At 39.0% G+C, this 18,260-nt stretch overlaps 3 protein-coding genes across 16 annotated transcripts; 1 reads left to right on the top strand and 2 right to left on the bottom strand.

Annotated features, from left to right (window-relative positions):
• The first annotated feature begins 326 nt into the window (after positions 1-326).
• Positions 327-5,654, top strand: LOC147556189 (uncharacterized). Of its 4 annotated transcripts, none has more exons than XM_086663986.1 (7): positions 349-540; positions 967-1,047; positions 1,308-1,435; positions 1,574-2,519; positions 2,675-2,900; positions 4,505-4,593; positions 5,341-5,654. In XM_086663986.1, the coding sequence occupies exons 4-7, from the start codon at positions 1,578-1,580 to the stop codon at positions 5,476-5,478; spliced, it is 1,395 nt and encodes a 464-aa protein (XP_086520112.1). In that variant the 5' UTR covers positions 349-540; positions 967-1,047; positions 1,308-1,435; positions 1,574-1,577; the 3' UTR covers positions 5,479-5,654. The 4 variants fall into 4 exon arrangements, with proteins under 4 accessions (XP_086520109.1, XP_086520112.1, XP_086520110.1 ...); XM_086663987.1 differs by having other exon boundaries at positions 458-547; positions 957-1,047; XM_086663983.1 differs by having other exon boundaries at positions 327-547; positions 967-1,435.
• On the bottom strand, positions 5,304-6,681 carry NDHM (subunit NDH-M of NAD(P)H:plastoquinone dehydrogenase complex). Its single transcript, XM_086663988.1, has 2 exons — positions 5,986-6,681; positions 5,304-5,879 (listed from the first exon to the last, which is right to left on the bottom strand). Exons 1-2 carry the CDS (start codon positions 6,418-6,420, stop codon positions 5,691-5,693), a joined length of 624 nt encoding a protein of 207 aa, XP_086520114.1. The 5' UTR covers positions 6,421-6,681; the 3' UTR covers positions 5,304-5,690.
• Positions 6,682-8,266: 1,585 nt separating this feature from the next.
• Positions 8,267-17,103, bottom strand: LOC147556187 (uncharacterized). Of its 11 annotated transcripts, none has more exons than XR_015235232.1 (10): positions 12,602-17,103; positions 12,336-12,486; positions 12,130-12,241; positions 11,866-11,940; positions 11,239-11,421; positions 10,620-11,137; positions 10,104-10,374; positions 9,947-9,989; positions 9,763-9,866; positions 8,267-9,029 (listed from the first exon to the last, which is right to left on the bottom strand). XR_015235232.1 is itself a non-coding variant. In XM_086663980.1 (9 exons), the coding sequence occupies exons 1-9, from the start codon at positions 16,756-16,758 to the stop codon at positions 8,469-8,471; spliced, it is 5,565 nt and encodes a 1,854-aa protein (XP_086520106.1). In that variant the 5' UTR covers positions 16,759-17,103; the 3' UTR covers positions 8,267-8,468. The 11 variants fall into 11 exon arrangements, 2 of the variants coding, with proteins under 2 accessions (XP_086520106.1, XP_086520107.1); XR_015235236.1 differs by having other exon boundaries at positions 11,239-11,385; XR_015235234.1 differs by having other exon boundaries at positions 12,142-12,241.
• Between the last annotated feature and the right edge of the window lie 1,157 nt (positions 17,104-18,260).

Here is an 18,260-nt window from a genome sequence, read left to right as displayed (position 1 = left end):
GAGGGGAGAAGATCAGAAAATCGTTTTTAGAGAGAGAGAGAGAGAAGAACAACATACATTAGAAAATAGAAAGATTGAAAGTGCTAAAGTTTTAAAGAGAGAAGAAGAAGAAAGATGAAAAAACCCTACCTTGTTAATAGTTTTTTGCGAATCTCATACATACCATCATTTAAATCCAAATTTAGTTTGTTACAAACTCTATATTTAGTGGTAGAGAGATAGAAAGATTGTGAGATACTTATTTATTTCCCTCTAAAATTTGTTTCCCCAAATAATCTTCTAAATTTCTTTTAAAACTTTCACCCCCATAATAATCTTATTTCCTCAAATGGGCGGCCTTTAGCTTTTGTCCATTGAGAAAACTCGCAGTTAAAAAACCACGCGGTTAGAGTCTCTTTGACTCTTTCAAGCTGAAACCGGCTAGACTCCATCAACTCTGTCTTCTCGGCTTCTCTCTGCTTTCTTCCAGTATCTTCTAAACTCCTTCACTCCTAATTCTTTTCCCTTCCCTTCCCCTCTTCAGAGGGTTTAGGGTTTAGGGCTTAGAGCATCTCCAATGGGACACTCAATCTCTAACACTTAAAGTGCCACATTTGATTTTTGAGAGTTTTTGTTAAAAAACCATCTCCAATGGAACACCTTGTTAGACACTCTAATGTGAGGTGGACACATTTATTATAGAGTGTCTAGAGAGAGAAACTCTAAAATGAGAGTGTCTACTTGAGACTCTCTAAGTGTTACTTTAATATTCCAACCAATGGAAACCCTTACTTTTCAACTACTTTTTATCTATTGAATTAAAGAGGGACATGTGTATTACTTATGGAGTCTTTAGAGATCTCCATTGGAGACCAACAAAAATTAGAGTGTCTCTATATTGACATCTAGGAAAGAGAATCTCTTTTGACCCTTGACACTTAGGATTTTTAGAGTGTTTGTTAAGTGTCCCATTGGAGATGCTCTTAGGGCTAGGGTTTTACTTCTTCGACTCTCTACTTAACAAGTACTGAATCTTGGAGCCTTCCTCCTGGTAGCTAAAGAGGGAAGGTAAAAAAGCTCCCATTATTACAATTTTTAACGTCTAAGGAAGTTCCAAGATTTGAGCTTTTGTTAACGAATGATCCGCACATTGTTTTTGGATTTCCCTAGAAAATAGTGTTTAGGGTTTCGGACTTCGTTTCTGTGTGCGAGATTCTCCATGCAAATTGAGGAAATTCGAAATTTTTATCTTGGGTTGATCGGATTTCACTCATTGTTAGATGCTCAGTGAGTTCCCAAGTTGATCTTCTGCTTCTGTTGTGTTCTAGTGAGAGAAAGCTTACAGACTACAGTGATTGGGTTTCCTTCTTCTAGAGGTTTATAGCAAAACCAGAATAGTTCTTCAGGATTTGGAAACAGAGGAGTGAGGTTTCTTTGGTGGAAAGGCGATATTTCGGTATACAAACTTTCAACCTATCTTTCATTGTGTTTTTTCTATTGATTTTGGTTTATGCTTGTTAATTAAAGGAAGTGGGTTGTTTGTTTTATTGATCTCTTTCTCTCTGTATTTCTGATGTTTTACTGTGACATTCAGAATAATGAGAGGTTCCAAAGAGGATGCGATAAGAATCCTGCGAAATCACGATTCTTGGTGTGATAGTGAAGAAGCTTCAATGGAAAGGGTGCGCCCCAATTACGACAACAAGCTCAAGAGAAAACGTTGGCAACCCCGTACTTCTACTTATGCCAATTTGTTCAATGATGGAGATGCGGATTACGTTGAGTTTTTGAAACTTGTTGTGGAGAAAAATGATGGTGTTTCCGATGTTTATGAAAAAGCAGATATGGATGACAGGGATGATAATGTTGATATGAATGTAAATAAGGAAGCAGATATGGATGACAGGGATGATAATGTTGATATGAATGTAAATGGAAAAGCGGATATGGATGACAGGGATGATAATGTTGATATGAATGTAAATAGGGACGAGGATATGGATGACAGGGATGATAATGTTGATATGAATGTAAATGGGGACGAGGATATTGTTGATCCTCACTACAAATTATTCTTAGAGGGTTTGAGGGAAGATGGGAAATCTTATATCTTTGAGGTGAAGGGAGAGAACGGAACCCCCTCTGTCCATATCAAGTTTGAGAATGGTGATGATTATGACGACAATGAAGATGAAGAGCATGTGCATTTTGTACCTCCACCATCACCTCTACCAACACCAACACCTCTACCAACACCAACACCAAGATTTTCGAGTCCCGAACCTGTTCCAGACAATGGTTGTATGCCGTTTGTGTTTGATTTCGAGGATAATTTGACAGTGGATGATAGTTATTATATGTTTTTGACTCATCTTAGAGTACAAGGAGATATGATGTTCATGGAATCAAATGGAGTAATTGTGCCATATGGAGACGATGTGATTCCATCTGATTCAAGGAGGTTTGTACCAGAGAGTACTCCATATTCCCATGAACCAGGAGTTAAGCCTTCTGCACCTCCAAATCACTATGATGCAAATGTAAGGAATTTATTTTCATAGTGTCGTGTCTTACTTTTTGCCTGTCTTTATTGCATCTCATTATCAGATTAGTTTTTTTTTTCTCGTTCTTTTAGCCACAACTTTTATGTGATTTTTTTTATTTGGTTTTGTGTTTTGTCGTATTTAAATTTTAGGAGGATATGGATTCTGACAAGAGTTCAAGTTATGATGATGATCCCTCTGTATACAAAAGGAAGCTCAAGAATTATCTGAGAAAGCCATATAGTAAAGAGGAGTACGATGAGAGTTATGAGGAAGCAATAGAACAAAAGAACGTAGTCGAACTTAGATGCTTGCGTGGACGTTCTCTTCAATACGCGACAGAGAGAAAAGGGCGTTCTTATTTGGATCACCATCCGGGTGAGTTAGATCTTAATTTGATGTTATCAGTTGCTTCAACTTTTTCCACCTCAGCAATCTACACCTGCTTCTTATTTGCTTTAACAAACATACGGTTTATTATGTTTCCTCTATCTTTTTCATGTCGTGATTACTACCATATTATAGCTGTCAATCGCATCTTTAGCGTTTAAAATTTGGTCTTGTCCTAAAGGTTGGTGTTAATATAAAAATACATCTTGAAGAAACAAAACGAGCGGTGCAAACTATAAACGCACAGGTGCCATATAGCGAACAATTATTTTTCTAAGTTCATGGTTGAAGCGCTGCTACAGTGAACCATCTTTGACAGTATTAGTGTGAAAAAGAAGTTTAGCTAATAGTGTCAATGCAATTTAGGTATCATAATTCATATGTAGGTATGTAAGTATATAACTGAAGGAACAAAATATCTTCCAAAATGCTTTCTTACATAGAAGATTCTTACCGGAGATTGTTGTCTAGATTACAAAATTGTATAAGAAATATAATTGAGTATAAATTACTACTTCTTTTTTTGAAAGATTACTACTTTCTATTATGACAGCAACCTTCAAACAAGAACTGGAACACTAACACCTGCTCCTGGATGTGGAGTATCATGAAGTTGCTTCGCGACTCGCGAGGCAACGTAATTACTATTTATCAATTCGTATGCTTGGGCTTCTATTAGCAGGACTTGTCCCATTTTATAGCTATCCAGATCCACGACTAGCTTGATGGGAAACATCGAGTGGCACCAAGTGGCTGGATGTAGGCAGTGCGATTCAAACACCATGTCCCCAATTCTTTGGGCATGTGAGATATTGTCATTCACAGCTTTATATCAATTGGACACCTAACCCATGATAGACAGATTATGTTGAAGAATACTAAGGCATATGAGATAGTAAACCAACAAATCCTGGCCAAATAGGTAAAAAGCAACAAATGAAATTTTGGTTTCGGTAGACATGGAAACATTTCGGTCATTTCGACCGAGATATTTCAAAATTTATTTCCTTCACAAGGCATTGTCAAGAGAAACTTAGTTAAATTTCAGTAGGTATGGAAATGGAAATATTTCGGTCATTTCGACCAAAATATTTTGAAATTTAATTCCTTGGCACCGAAAAGAACCACTTAGTTCATAATCTGCAACTTCATGTCTTTACTCCTAAGCACCTTATGTGCTAAAAAACAGCTCGACGGTATATGTTCATGGTTTACAGCAAGATTTCACTTGTTTGCTAAAAAACCCAAAACTTTTTCATGTGGGGTTTCCTGACCTAACTGACCAACTATGAATTGTGGAGAGATAGATTTAAGACGTAATTTATAAGGTAAAAGACATTATAGTAGTAGAAGTATTTAGTCGTTGCTTGGTTTTATACTTATTAGGTAAAAGGAATCAAGGATAACGGAAAATGGAAAGTGGCGAGGTTTATAAATGAAACTATCTATTGGGGGATAGTATAATCCAATGCAAATACGCAATAGATGTATAAGATATAATTTCTTATTCAATTTTCAATTCCGTTGGTTTATTTGTTTCAGATGAAGTGCAGAAGCGTTCTTATCTTTTTCATTTCCGACTCATTTTGCAGAGCTTAGGGAAATGATTGACATTGCTAGATCTCTTGGTGATGTGACTGGTGCTTTGTCTCTATTACGTTGCTTGTTCTTCTACTATCAGGTGCGATGTCATTGATGTCTACATTATGTTCATCTTTCTACTTGCATTTGTTGTTTAACTGCTTTCAATTTAATTTCCCCTATGATGTTCATAAGTTCTTGGTAAACACAGCTTTTCTGGTTGCTGGTTTGTGTCGATGTATAATTTGACATGTTCAATATTAGCCGATGAATGAACTGCGCAGATCTTTTTTCGAAGTTTGGTAATATATTATAGGTTATGTCTGGTGGCAAAAACTTCAGAGTGGTCAAGAGAAAGATCTAATAAGATGCTCTATTCATCTCTTGCAATTTTTCATTTTGGATCCTGAAGTGCAATCAGGGAGATGGCAGACATACTGCAGGACTGAATCTGAGGGGCGGGGGGGAGGTTGCTACCTTTTCGTTCAGGCATTAGGTTCAGGTTGTAGTGTTATTCTAGGTCAGACATAGCCGGACTTCCTATTTATTTTGCTGGACCAAGGGAAAACCCGTAGAGGTTTAGTGGTTTTACGTCTTATTATGCTCTAGTAGTTACTATAGTTGCATTTGGAATCTCACAATGTCCACATTGTGGTTGTTTTGACGCACGCCTTGGCGAGCACCTCAAAACATCCCGGCCTAACTCTCTCTTTCTCTGTGTGTGTGTATTAGCTGCCTGACTCTTTGCGTGTCTGCATTGTCTAAGAACTCTAGACTCTGCATCTTTAAAAGTAGAGAAATAACCAGAACTTTGTAATATAAAATCTTCCATTTGATGATTATGCAGAATATACCACACCAAGGAGTTCTTGCACCCTGGAAATACCGCTCTGTTCTGGAGAAGTTTGCTCCCCGAGTACTGGTTGAATTACAAAGAAGGAAAATTGTGAAGGGGAAGAAAGCTTTTATTACCCTGGATGATTGATGGATCGTCAAGGTCCTTATCGGTATTATTTATGTATAGCCCTGATGTAAGTGCTCCAGTTCACAGCATTCATATACTTTCACCTGGTAGCCTAATTGGAATATCATCCTAGATTATATATACATATATAACATGTATGAATCTTTTACATAATCAGAAACCTGTCTTTCATTTTCGATATGTCTTGCACTTCATTACTGGTTAGTTATTTGCTACACTTGAACATCCTGAAGTTGGCTATCGGTATTATTATTGAACGTAACTCGGGGTTTCCCCATGCTGAAATTCAAGACTCTGGCATTCATGTTGTACTTGATCTCCCCATCAAACAGCAGCTTCCTGATATAATGCTCGATATCTGAACCGATCAATCGGAGGGTATATTCCGTCAGAGGAGCTCCCTGAGATTCACATCAATTGCATGACAAAGCAAAAACTTGATGTCAAAACCAAAATTGTATTCAGATGTTATCCAAAAAAAGGAGTTGGATATGGTGGTTAGGTTACCTCATAGTGATCGACGAGCTCTTGGAAGTAAGAATAGACCTTATTGCAGGTATCAGAAGTCCAAACAAACTCGTTTGTTGGGTCGAGGATGAGAGTAAGTTTATCCATTTGAGTTTGGTCGAAAGCATGAGTAACAGGATCGATATAGGCAGCATATATGCGAACATGGCGAGTAACACTGCTCAGCCACTGTCCTCCATATTCCCTGCCCATGTTCTTGCTCCTTGCCATTAACTGAGGTTCTACTCTTCTTTCTGGTGGTTGGGTTGTTGTTTGTGGTGGTGGTGGTTCTTGTGTCTTTTCCTTCACTGCCTCTTTTGGTTCCACTTGTTCAGCTGAAATGGAAGGGGTGGAGCAAAACCTCCTCCATCTGGATCTGTTTTTCCCTCCCATTAGTCCCAGCATTGAGAAACTTGTTGAAGCCATTGTAGCCATTCTGTTAGTCGTTGTGTTCTCTCAGTCTCTCTCTAGTATTTGCTACTGCTCTTGTAATTTGTGGATAAGGCTTTAGAGTTAAGAGCTGAGGAGAAAATGTCATCCACAGTAGAGAAAATGTTTTTTCTTTTGTAGCCATCCATTTTATGATAAGGCCCAAAACTTCAGTACATATGTTATCTCTTTCCCCTCTCCAAAAACCCCTAGAAAGAAAAAACAAAGGTTCAGTCAAAGTCAGAAGCGAGTGCTCAGACCTAGAACTGGAGAAGAGAGGAATTGTAGAAAGCAAGTAAGGCACGCGCTGTGGAAACAAAAAAAAATCCGGAGTACAAAATTTTAAAAAGAACTCTGTAAATGTCAAATTTTCTAGGGTACAAAGTTACAAAAAAAAATCAAAACATCTTCCTCCGACCACCAACTTTGTGGCCTCCACCACAAACTCCGGCCACCATCACCATTTGTTGTCGTCTTTTTTTCTTCCCCGTCTCCTTCCATCACCACTTTTTATCTTTCTTCTCGCAACGCATATATCTATTCCAGGCGATGGAGAATCGCCAGAATACCGAAGTCCTTCGTCTGAAACCGATTTGGTTTGGAGGGATCCCCCAAACCAGTCTCTTATGAGGAGAAAATCCCAACCAGTTCCCCCTCCCCCCCCCCCGAAACCAGCGCACTGGTTGGGGAAGTCTCTAAGCATCATACTGATTTTGGGATCCCCCCAAATCATTAGGCGACTATTTGGGGATCCGCTAAACCAGTAGTCGAGCTAGTTCGGGGATGTCCCCCCAATCAACCAATGGTTTGAGGGAGCTGATCTGGTCTGGAGGTTTTTCCCCAATCAACGACTTGTTTGGAAATCTCCTAAACGAGATCAGTTTTTCGACGAAGAGGATACCCCCTTCATCAGAGTAGATAGAGAGAAAGGGTTGGCGAGATATGGAGGAAAAGAGAGAGAAGAAAGATAAATGGAGGTGGTGATGGAGGGAGAGAAAAAGAACAACAATGGGTATGGTGGCTACTGGCCGCCGGAGCTAATGGTCGAAGATGAAGGGTTCTGTTTCCATTTTAAATTTTATACCTTCGAAAATTTGATAAAATTTACAATTTCCATTTTAAACATTTTGGCCTAGAAAATTAGACAAAATTCACAATTTTCATTTTAAATATTTACCTTCGACAATTTGACAAAATTCACAAATTTCATTTTAATTTTGTACAACGAAATTTTCCTTGTTCCCTCAAAGTGTCGCCTTTAAGCAAATTTTCCTTGTTCCCTCAAAGTGGTCGAAGGTGAGAGAGCCAGTGTAGAGAGATGTAGAGCTTAGGGTTTTCTTTTTCTTAGGGAGATGGAGAAAGAGGGGGAACTTATTAGAGTTTTCTTTTTTACGAGAGAGATGGAGAAAGAGGGAGGGATTAGGGTTTTCTTTTTCTTTTTGATCTATATAAGGGTGGGGTAAATAGAGATTGGGGTTTTATTTGTCCTAAATAACAAATAGCGGTATAAATGTCAAAATTTTATTTCATATCTGATAATTTAGATTTGGAAAACAAACGTGCAACTAGTAAAATAATTCAGCAAATTCAGATTCAGCCAATTCAGATCCAGGCACTCCAAAAACAAACAGCACCTAAGTATATTTCAACAAATCATCCTGAAGGGGGCTTCAAACTTAAAAAGGGGACTGGAAATTGTTCTGGGCTACCGATTTGATTCCCACATCCCACTGCTACTGGACCAGTGAGTGGGGCGAGATGCCCTCTCCCTAAGAGGTTAGTTTGGAATTGGTTAGGGCAAGCTTTTCTGAGTGTGTCATGTGTCTAATACCTGTATCTGCCACATTGTTGATGAGGTAAAAGCTAAATCTATATTTTTTATATCAACTTGTCAATGTACACAGTAAATAAATATAACAAAAAAACAAAAAAAAAAAACAAAAAAACAAAAACAAAATGACCCATCTTACCTTTCTGCATCAGATATTTCCCTTCGAAAAAGAGAAAACACTGACAACATGCAATCAGGGTGCCCAAATTACAAAATATTGAGGTTAGGACACATCCAATTCCTGCCTGTGATCTGCCAGGTATCTTGACGACGATGACAGTATTTCTGTTATGTTTGAGTCTTTCTTCACGTTCATTATAGCGAATGGTTTTATGAGAAGCTCATCATCATCGTCTACATCATATGATTCTAATATATCTGACGAGTCACTGTCACAACGCAAAGTTGTAATTGGACCATCTGTTGCCACTTCATTGTTTGTTGTCTCTAGAGCTGCTTCTTCTTCTACTTCCATGTCACTATCTATCAGATCGAGGCTAATATAGTCAGCTAGTATCCCCTCTTGCGAAACATTGCTGTCTTTCCTCTTTTGTTCAGTTCCCTTGTTCGTAGAATCAACCATTCCTGTCTCCAGCTCACCATTGAGGCTGTTGCTGCCAAAGTACCGCCTTTTGGTTTTCCTTCCATTATCATCCTTGGAATGTTTCCTTTTCGTCTCCCTTGGGTTTTGACTCTTTGGATGGTGAAGCTTGCACTTTTTGCCTTGAGGGCATACTCCACTTGATTCAAACTCCGGACAGACATAGCTGTGTTTCTTATGACACTGCATATATACGAGAGAGCAGGTTTCATACTTCAAAACAAAAATGGTTTACAAGCAGCTCAAGCTCAAAAACATCAACAATATAACCCCAAAGGCATAAAAGATATACAAAATATAAATCAAATAAGAACCATTTGGTTCATCTCTAAGGGTAACCAAGAAATAATATATTCAAGATGTCAAAAATAAAAAAGAGGATGTTCCTTGAGCTCTCAAGTGGACGAATGTGATCCAAGATTTAGATTGTTTGAGGTGGGGAGTATTTGTGAACAAGTGAATTAGAGGTGCTAATTGATTTTTAATTTACTCTTCCGAACCAAATGCTTATTTTGCATGAAACAATAACGTAAGACCTACACAACCTACACTTGACGTCTGGGCAATGAGTTTCAAATTGAGCATCATGAGAACATGTAGGATGAGAGGTCGATTCCCGATCTAATGTGACAATGAGGACAGAACAAATAAAATAAGATTTAAAGGTAACTCATGTAATCTTTCTGGAATCAACATAAGTTCCCTCCTATTATCATTTGTGTTTCTATATATATTTTATTCTGTGAAACCAACATGCTTAAACTCTCTCCCAATGAGTTCAAGGCTTTAAGTACAATAAAACATAGGTGCTAGGCAACATGAAGTATTTAGGTCTAAATGGACAAACATAAATGTCAAACAATACATGCTTGATAAAAGAAATATTATTGCAGTTTAGCAAGTAACATAGCAATACCTCATTGCCTTCAGCACAATAGCCTTTGAGAAAATCATCACAAACAGAAGCATCCGGGTTCACATTTACATGCCTATATGGACAATCCTTGTTGGTGCATAATCCTGTCAAAAGCAAGTTCAGATCCTTTTTGTATTCCATAGGATTAGATCAAGACTTGAAAGGGAGGTAAAAATGATCCTACCCTGCAAAAAATAAGAACAATCCTGCATCCTTTCTGGAATGACCTAAACAAATGAATGACACACCACAAAGTGAGATCTATAAGATAATCTACAAGACCAATTTGATCAAAAACACAAAAGTACCATATAAGCTTATATATCGAATCTCTACTACACCTTATGAGTTAACTTGCAATTAGTATTGGAACATAAACCACTCAGATATTTTGTACAGACAGCAATTTTGGCAGGATCATGGATATATGGGCATTTTCCACTCTGCTTTTTGCACTTCCCAAATCTTGTGAAGAACTGGCAATACTGTTGTTTTCTAGCCAAGCGCAATCTAGCAGTATGTAGACTCCATCGAACTTTTTCACTTGCAAGGATCCGAACCCGTGTCTTTGGATCTCTAATTAGCTTTTTACCGTTGCCAATTCGGATGTATCTGTATGAGATTTAAAGTGTATTCATAGAAAAGCAGTTATACTTGGCTGGTTGTTTTTAAGGTATGACTCACAAAATATGAGCTTCTACTGTATTAATCAACAGTTTGCTGTACTATTGCTTTCATTATGTGAAGTAGTAGCATAATAATCAAAGAGTCCCTCACAACCAAAACAAGTAAAGAGAAGGAAAGAACCTAAGACCGGAAATAATTTAATGCATCAAATAAGAAAAGTGAGCACATACTCGTTATTGCCAATCAGCAACCTCTTTGGTATGAAGGGAACCTTGGAGGTTTTCCCCAACTGTTGACCACGGCTACACGAAGATTTTTCATCTATGGAGAATTGGAGAGCAAAACAGAAAAAAAAAATATAAAGAAAATGAGCAGATCACTTTCAGTGAAAATACAGGTAAAACAAACAAACGACGAAGGAATTACGAGGAAGAAAGTAGAAGAAAAATGACGGGAAAAAGATGAGCATGGATTCTATGGCATTATATAAGATCTAAATCTTCAACTCCTCCCTTTACCCACTGCAGTGTCAATGGATAGGGCAGAACAATTGAGGAATGCTATCTCCTCCAAATGGCCCCTCAGTAGTTAGTCAGCCATGAGACCTTAACAAGTGAGTGACCCTTCAGAAAGAAGAATTCACGCCCTTTTCCAACAAACCAACAGAAGCAACCATGTTGTATTAGGTCCATAAATAACAGACTGCAATCACCTAGGCCATTCATGACACCAAAAGTGCCCATTTTGGCTGGAAAAAACAGAATAAGAAAAGCAGAGCAGAACGTCAAGCCAAAAATAACCAGTGAATGCAAATATAGAATCATGGATAAAAATAAAATCAAAAGCCACCTGCTCACGCTTAAAGTTAAGAAACAGATTAAGCGAGTGGTTACTCCCACAATGAGAGATATTTCCTTTCATATTGAACAGACCAACAGAAGATGCAATTCTCGTTCAGGCCTAGATTAGTGAAATTACAAAATCTAGCCTCAACAACTGCAGTGATGGAAAAGGACAAAAAAGATTGTGAATCTGCAATAGAGCCAAACATAATAGTAACCTTATTATGCATCTCTATCCCGTAATGACTAATTGTACGTCTGTGTTTCATTCTCCCACTATCAGAGATTTGTATTTCACAGTCCAAGTAATTTTACTTGGTTTTATAGATAGTTTTCATGAATAAGAACAATATAAAATAATGACGTAGTTTAAAAAATTGTTCATTGGACAAAGGAAAATGTTCTAAAGATTTGCGAACATTAAAAACTTCACGGATCACCACGGCTAATAGTCAGCTGCATTGTGCTACCTTAGATCCAGGCTTCGTTTACTATGCATTCACATCTTCTCCTTCTTCAGAGATTTTAGTGTAAAGAAGGCTAACATTGGTACATAATAACTGTGCTAGACAACCAGTTCATCGGCCATGTATACTTCTAAGGACCACTTTTATCCAAGTAAAATGTTCATTACCTGGGATCCTTTGAAGTGTTCGTCTAGATGAGTCCATTTTGTATCGCACTGAACCAATACGGAAGATACGTCCTCCTACAAGGTGAGTCGTTTAACCACTTAATAAATACAGATTAAAGCATATGCAAAGCCCAAAACTTCTTTAAAAAGGTGAAACAAATAAACAATATTGACAAATTCAGAAAAAAAAAACAGATAGTAAATGAGAAGTCCATTTTTTAAACAATTGATCAATTGTCCTACCCAAGTGCAGCTTTACATTACCAACTGACTTACGTGATGACTGGTCTCGACTCTTGGATCTGGCTATTGCATAAGCAGCACCCTTTTGCTCTCTTTTCTTCTTCTCGACTGCAGCTACTGCTAGTGTAGCTTCCTATTGAGAAAACACAAGGTTAAAGGAATTATGTATCAATTTCAGTGTTAAGGTAGCTGATGCACAAAAACGCCCTTGCCATTGACCTACTAACCTCATTCGCTTTCTTTGAGTTCTTTTCAATAGATTTCGACCATTTCAGATTCGATCCACCAATACTGTACACCTTGGACCTTCGCAGGGAAAACCCCCCAGTTGATCTAGTGTAAACTGTATCCCTCTTACGTGAGACCAGCAGTTTCCGACTGAATGTAATAAAACAATTAATTACATTTAGCATGTTAATCAGAAAACAAGTGCAGATTGAGTGAGATATAAGCTGAGTATCAAAATTTAGAAGGCAGGAACATGAAACTGTACCTAATCAGTGAGGAACAACTCCTATTGGACTGTGAAGTTGCAATTTTTTTCCAATATGTCGTCCTTTTCCATGGGAAAAGAATTTTATCTGGAATTTGCTTACTCAACTTCCTGCTGCACTTTAAGAAGGAAGCTGTAGTTCTCTGACCCTCTGAATGTGAACCTTCATCAGAAGGCGTAACTGCTAGCTTGGAGTGACTTTGATTCAATGGAGCAGTTAGAATGAGTTGGTTCTTCTTTCTCTTGTAATACTGATCATGGGGTACGGAACAAGGTAACATCTGGTTCTTCTCTGGAACCTTGGCGGATGGACCAGGACTTGGATGGCGTGCAGCAAGCAATTGATTTGACTTGTGCTTCACATAAATTATTGAGTTTTCATTATTGATATTACTTTGGGTTTCCAACGTGCTGTTCACAGTGGTATCAATTTCAGAGGCTTCAGCTAGCTTAGGTGCAGAGTCACTTTCAGAAACCCTGGAAGGATTCAAAGTTGCTTCACTTTCTAAAGCATGAGATGTAGATGTCGAAGATGAAAAATCCGGGGACGACTTAGTAGTGCAGTTTGCGAACTTCATTTGATGGGGTATTGAGGGTGTAGTAGCTCTCCCGTAACTTGTTCTCAATTTAGTTGGAGGTTTGATGATGTTAACATTCTTTTCAGATCCACCACCTTTTCCTGATTCATTTCTAGCCACAGGATTCAGCAAATAAACTGATGAGCTCAAGACATTTGATCCCTGGGGAAGACCAGAAACTGGCGAACAATTTCTTACAAGGCTGTTACCTTTACGAACGTAGGAACTGTTCTGAATTTTATCAGACTTTCTCTGAGAATGACCCTGTGAAGGACTACTGGTCAAACATGACTTGGAAAGGGGCAGAGTAGAAACATTATCAGTACGATGCCATGTTCGGTGTCTTGCAACATTAGTTGAATTAGACGGTCGCTTTAGGGTACCTGAAGGAAGAGTTGTCCGTGTATGTAATGTATTGGGGATTGGAGAGGTTGAGTGGGGTTTTCTCATTATCAATTCTCCACCTGTAGGACTTAGGAATTGTGCTGGCAGTTTAGTTTCCTGTGATGGCAACAACAGGGTCCTCTCTGGAAGTAGATTATCAACATGCAGTCCTTCATCAGATGTCACTTTTATATCCGACCCTGATGCAGATGAATCATCTCCAGTGATGAGCACTCTGTCTCTGGCCTTAAGTTTCTTATGCAGCGTGTCTTTAGTCTTAGAACAGTACGAGTTTCGGGAGTTCAAAACATCTGGCTCTGGAACTGCAGAAAATGATTCATGAGAATTTGCCTTTTCTTGCCTATCAGAAGAACAATCAATTCTATCTGTGGAGTTTGTAGCAGATACATTGGAGCTCTGTGCCGCCGGAGACATATTATTTGCCATATACTCAGCCTTGACCAAAAGGTCGTCACTATCATCTTCGAAGGTTTTACTTGGTAGTCCCTCATCCAAAACTGAGGTCTGGACTTCCAAAGCTGATATACTCACATTCTCCTGCAATTGTAAATGTAGTGGGGCATCTTCACAAGCCATATTACAGGCTCGAACATTCTCATCTGCACCTATTGCAATTTGAGCTTCTCTTTTCCCAGCACTATCAAATTCTATATTCTCCTTTCGGATAGAACACTGTGGGAGATTGTTAGCATTCACAACTGGAACAACATCGTGCTGGCCATTTTCCAGTTCCGGTGGCAGTGAATTTACATTGAGGACACTTGACTTGATAAGCATATCCACGTTCATATTTGTCTTTGTGAAGTTCTTTACATCTGCTACTCCCCTGACTTCAAGTGGTTCAGACGACCTGTGCGAAGACTGTGAACCAAGATCATGGGCATTCTGAGTATCAGAATCTGTAATTTTCTGTTCTGTCTGCATTTGACACTTGTAAGAATCAGATCCTGCTCCTACATCATGGTGGCTGGTCTTTGTACTCACAGTTCCCTGGGCATTCTTCACCACAAAACTTGGAAACCCTAAATTATGTAATAATTTCCTTTTCCTCTTCTTATCAGTAGGTTTCTGCTCTGCATCATAGTGAAGCACGAGGCTCGAATTAGATCGGCTCCCAGCAGGGTTTTCAGATGATGATATGACCAAAGGATGCGAATCAACAACTTCAATAACCGAGGCTAAGACTTTCTCTTCTGAACGCCGCAGACTCTTATCAACAATTGAGGCACCATCTGCACGATGGTTAGAGCTAGGAGCATTTCCAGGTTCATCACAGGTTTCACTTGGCCCAGACATCGAGTTCCTCGAGGAACCTGAGCGTGGGTTCCCAAATCTTCTCTTCTTATTCCTAGGCGACTTATTTGAACCAAGCGGAAAGCTTAGAGGTGACTCTGTCCCTCCACTATTTACGATCATTGAAGCTAGAACTTTAGTTGTTTTAGGGTACATCTTACTCTTCTCAGAACTCGAGGCGGCGTCTGCGCCATGGTTAGAGCTGAGTGAACGTTTATGAATGTCATGGCTTTCAACGATCCTTGACCTTTGTGAATCCGAAATGTTCCCTTTCACCTTTTTCCTTGACCTCTTCTTCTTGTTTTTAATCTCGGATTTAGATATTCCATCGATACAAACACTGGAACTCAAAGGACGTACTACACCATTACGATCAAGTGACACATCTATCCTATTGTTACCAACCTGTGAACCAATATTATCAATAATTCCACATTCAGCATTTCCAACTCCATCTTTTGTCTCCTTTAAACACCCACTGGTACCGCGTAATCGATCCTCATGGAGCTTGGTAACAGGAGATAGTGAAGAACCTGACATAGGGTCTGTAATTTTCCTCTTTTTAGATTTAGACACGGATGTTGCAGCAGAGTTCAAAGAAACTGAGTTTGCTTTCGCTACCAACGAGTTGGATTTGAAAGAGACATCTACTTCTTTTACAGGTATTGTTTCCCTATTTTCTGTAGGTGCTTTGGTATCCGAAAATTTTAGTGGTCTTCTACTACGTATAGAGGGATCCGAACTCTCCCCATTTAAGCGTTGCTTCGAAGAGAGTGAATCGTCACCTCCTCTCCTTTTCCTAGGAGTAGATTTTTTTGCTGATTGAACTCTAAGTAAAGCACTTGTTCTCTGTGGTTTCTTTGTTGGAGAGGGAAAGATCTCTTGCAAGTTGTTATCCCCACTATTCTTACTCCTAAATTTTCCATTTCCAGGCTGAATAGGTGATAAGCGTTTTTTCCTGGTAAAAACTCGATGCCCATCATTGTCAACTTCAATGTCAAAAGTCGTCACAGTTTTCTGTTCATTATGATTATCATTACTATGACTATCGTATCTCCTTCTCCAATCTTCATTATCAACTTCTCCATTACGCCAGGATGTTGTCGGCTCCTGATCAGTTGCCGAACCATACTGATACATATAATTATCATTAGGGCGACGATCAGATTGATTCCACAAAAGGTCTTGATTTTGATATCCATGAAGGGCACCATCTCCCCTATTAGTAGGATGATGGTAATCTGGAATCATAAGACTTTCTACTTGATGTGGGTGCTGTTGTGAGAATCTATTCTGACCAGAATAATAAGAATTGGAGAATCCTTCCTCCTCCCGACGATGAGGATGATGAGGGGAAATTGAAGGGTCAAGGGAACGATCACGATAGGAATGATGATTGTTATGATAATTAGGGGAGCCATAATTCCAAGAAATTGGAGGAACCCTAGGTGGTGGTGGTGGGGGTAGTGAGGGTGATGGTGGTTTTATCCAATCATTCCGGCGGCCACCACCCTCCTCCGCCAAAACCACCTCCGGATAAAATTGGGGCAAACCCTGAGGAGAACAAATTTGTCGTTGTTCTCGTTGGTGTTGGGCATCGAACAAGGTAGGAAGATAATGATCAGAACTAACATAAGGAACCCTAGGGGAGGGTTCACGATCATAAAATTGTCTTGGGAGATGGTGATATGGTGGCGGCGGTGGAAGCAGTGGCAGCGGAGGTTGTGCCCGTGGTGGTGGTGGTGGTAGTGGTTGGGGAAATTGGTTATGATTATGATAGAAATTGTGATTATCAGAAGAAACCCTAGCAGGCGGAAAAGAAAGCGGAGGAGGAGGAGGAAGAATCTGATGGGCATACCTGTTATTGTTGTTATGATCCATTGTAATTGTAAGTTAGGGCTGAATTTCTGCTTCTTTCTTCAGGTTACCAATTATGATTCCGTAAGACTGAAACCGACGGTGACCTGAATAAGGGTTTCAGGTTTCTTGCTGTTCTTGTTTCAATTCTTGTTCTTGATTTTGGGGGTTTTTACTTATTCAAGTAGACGAATTGAATGAGGAATCCCTCTGAAATCAATCGATTAGCAGTTTCTATTAGGGTTAATTGGTGTAAAAACAGAGATGGTTTGGGGGATCAAAAATTGGGGAGGGAAAAACTTAGAAACTGTGTGGAAAAATATCCATGTTTGGGAAAAATATCCTTGTTCAGCCCCTCAATATTTGACCGTAAGTTTTTTGGCCCACTTTATGACTAATAGACAGTTTACACTTTCGGTCCTCCTAAACCAACTTGACGGTTAGACAATCTCCGGTGCAAAACAAAAAAAAAATTATATTTGTCCTATGTGTCAAATTTCAATTGTAATTCTATTTTCTATATGACACTATTGAGATCCTCTATTTAATACTCATCTCCAATGCATCACTCTTAAATGTTGATGTCGACAATTAAGATCCTTAAAAATATTTTCGAATATTAAGTTTCTTATTGAGACATCTTAGAGTAAATGTTGTCACGTCATTTTAAGACTCAAATTGAGTTTTATTGGATTTTCTTTTTTATTCTAAAAATCTTTCTATGCTTTCTTCTTCGTTTTACTTTCTCTTTGAGAAACGAGAGAGACTCCAGCAACCATCTCTGCCTACTCGCTCTAGAAAAAGACACAAGGTTGACATCTTATCTCTATGTTTAAATAGAGGGGGTCACGGCAAATTAAAGAGAATGCATCCGACTTGGCTCTCTTGATTTACAATGAGAAAAATGTCCACACTCCCTCTCTTTAGAAATTCAAAAAGAGTATCAACCATCTTAATCTGTAAATTGAGATGTCAGTATTTTTTTTCATCCCCAAACTATGTTTGGTCCTTTGATAAACATTACAAATCTTATCTATTGCCAGTTTCTTTTCTTTTTAATTAGGGTTATTTCTCTAATGGCCCTCAACTTTGTGACCAACTTCCCGCCTGGCCCTCTACTTTACGAGAAATACCCATATGACCCTTTTTTCCGTTAACTTTAACTTTCCGTCGCTCGCTCTCCTCCATCTCTTTTTCTCTCTCTAACATGTCACGCCACCTCATCACCTTCTCCGGCAGAATTTGGCCGGCCGGCGACCTTCAAACTAAAAAAAAAAATTCCTCTCTCTCTGTAAAATTACTCTGGCGAAGGTCTCCCTTCACCGGAGTGGTCTGTTCAGACGTGGTCTGTTCTTCAAGAACAGACCACTCCGGCGAAGGGAGACCTTCGCCGGAGTAATTTTAGAGAGAGAGAGAGGAATAGAGAAATTTTTTATTTTTTTTTAGTTTGAAGGTCGCCGGTCGGTGACCTCTGCCGGAGAAGGTGATGAGGTGGCGTAACAGATGATGTGGCGTGACATGACAGA

Source organism: Eschscholzia californica, unplaced genomic scaffold (assembly GCF_041429995.1).
Source record: "Eschscholzia californica isolate CP2 unplaced genomic scaffold, dmEscCali1.0.p SCAF_2, whole genome shotgun sequence".
In the NCBI taxonomy this organism is placed as follows: Eukaryota; Viridiplantae; Streptophyta; class Magnoliopsida; order Ranunculales; family Papaveraceae; genus Eschscholzia; species Eschscholzia californica.
Note: the sequence above shows the minus strand (reverse complement) of the source record. Positions and strands in the feature narration are given on the sequence as shown.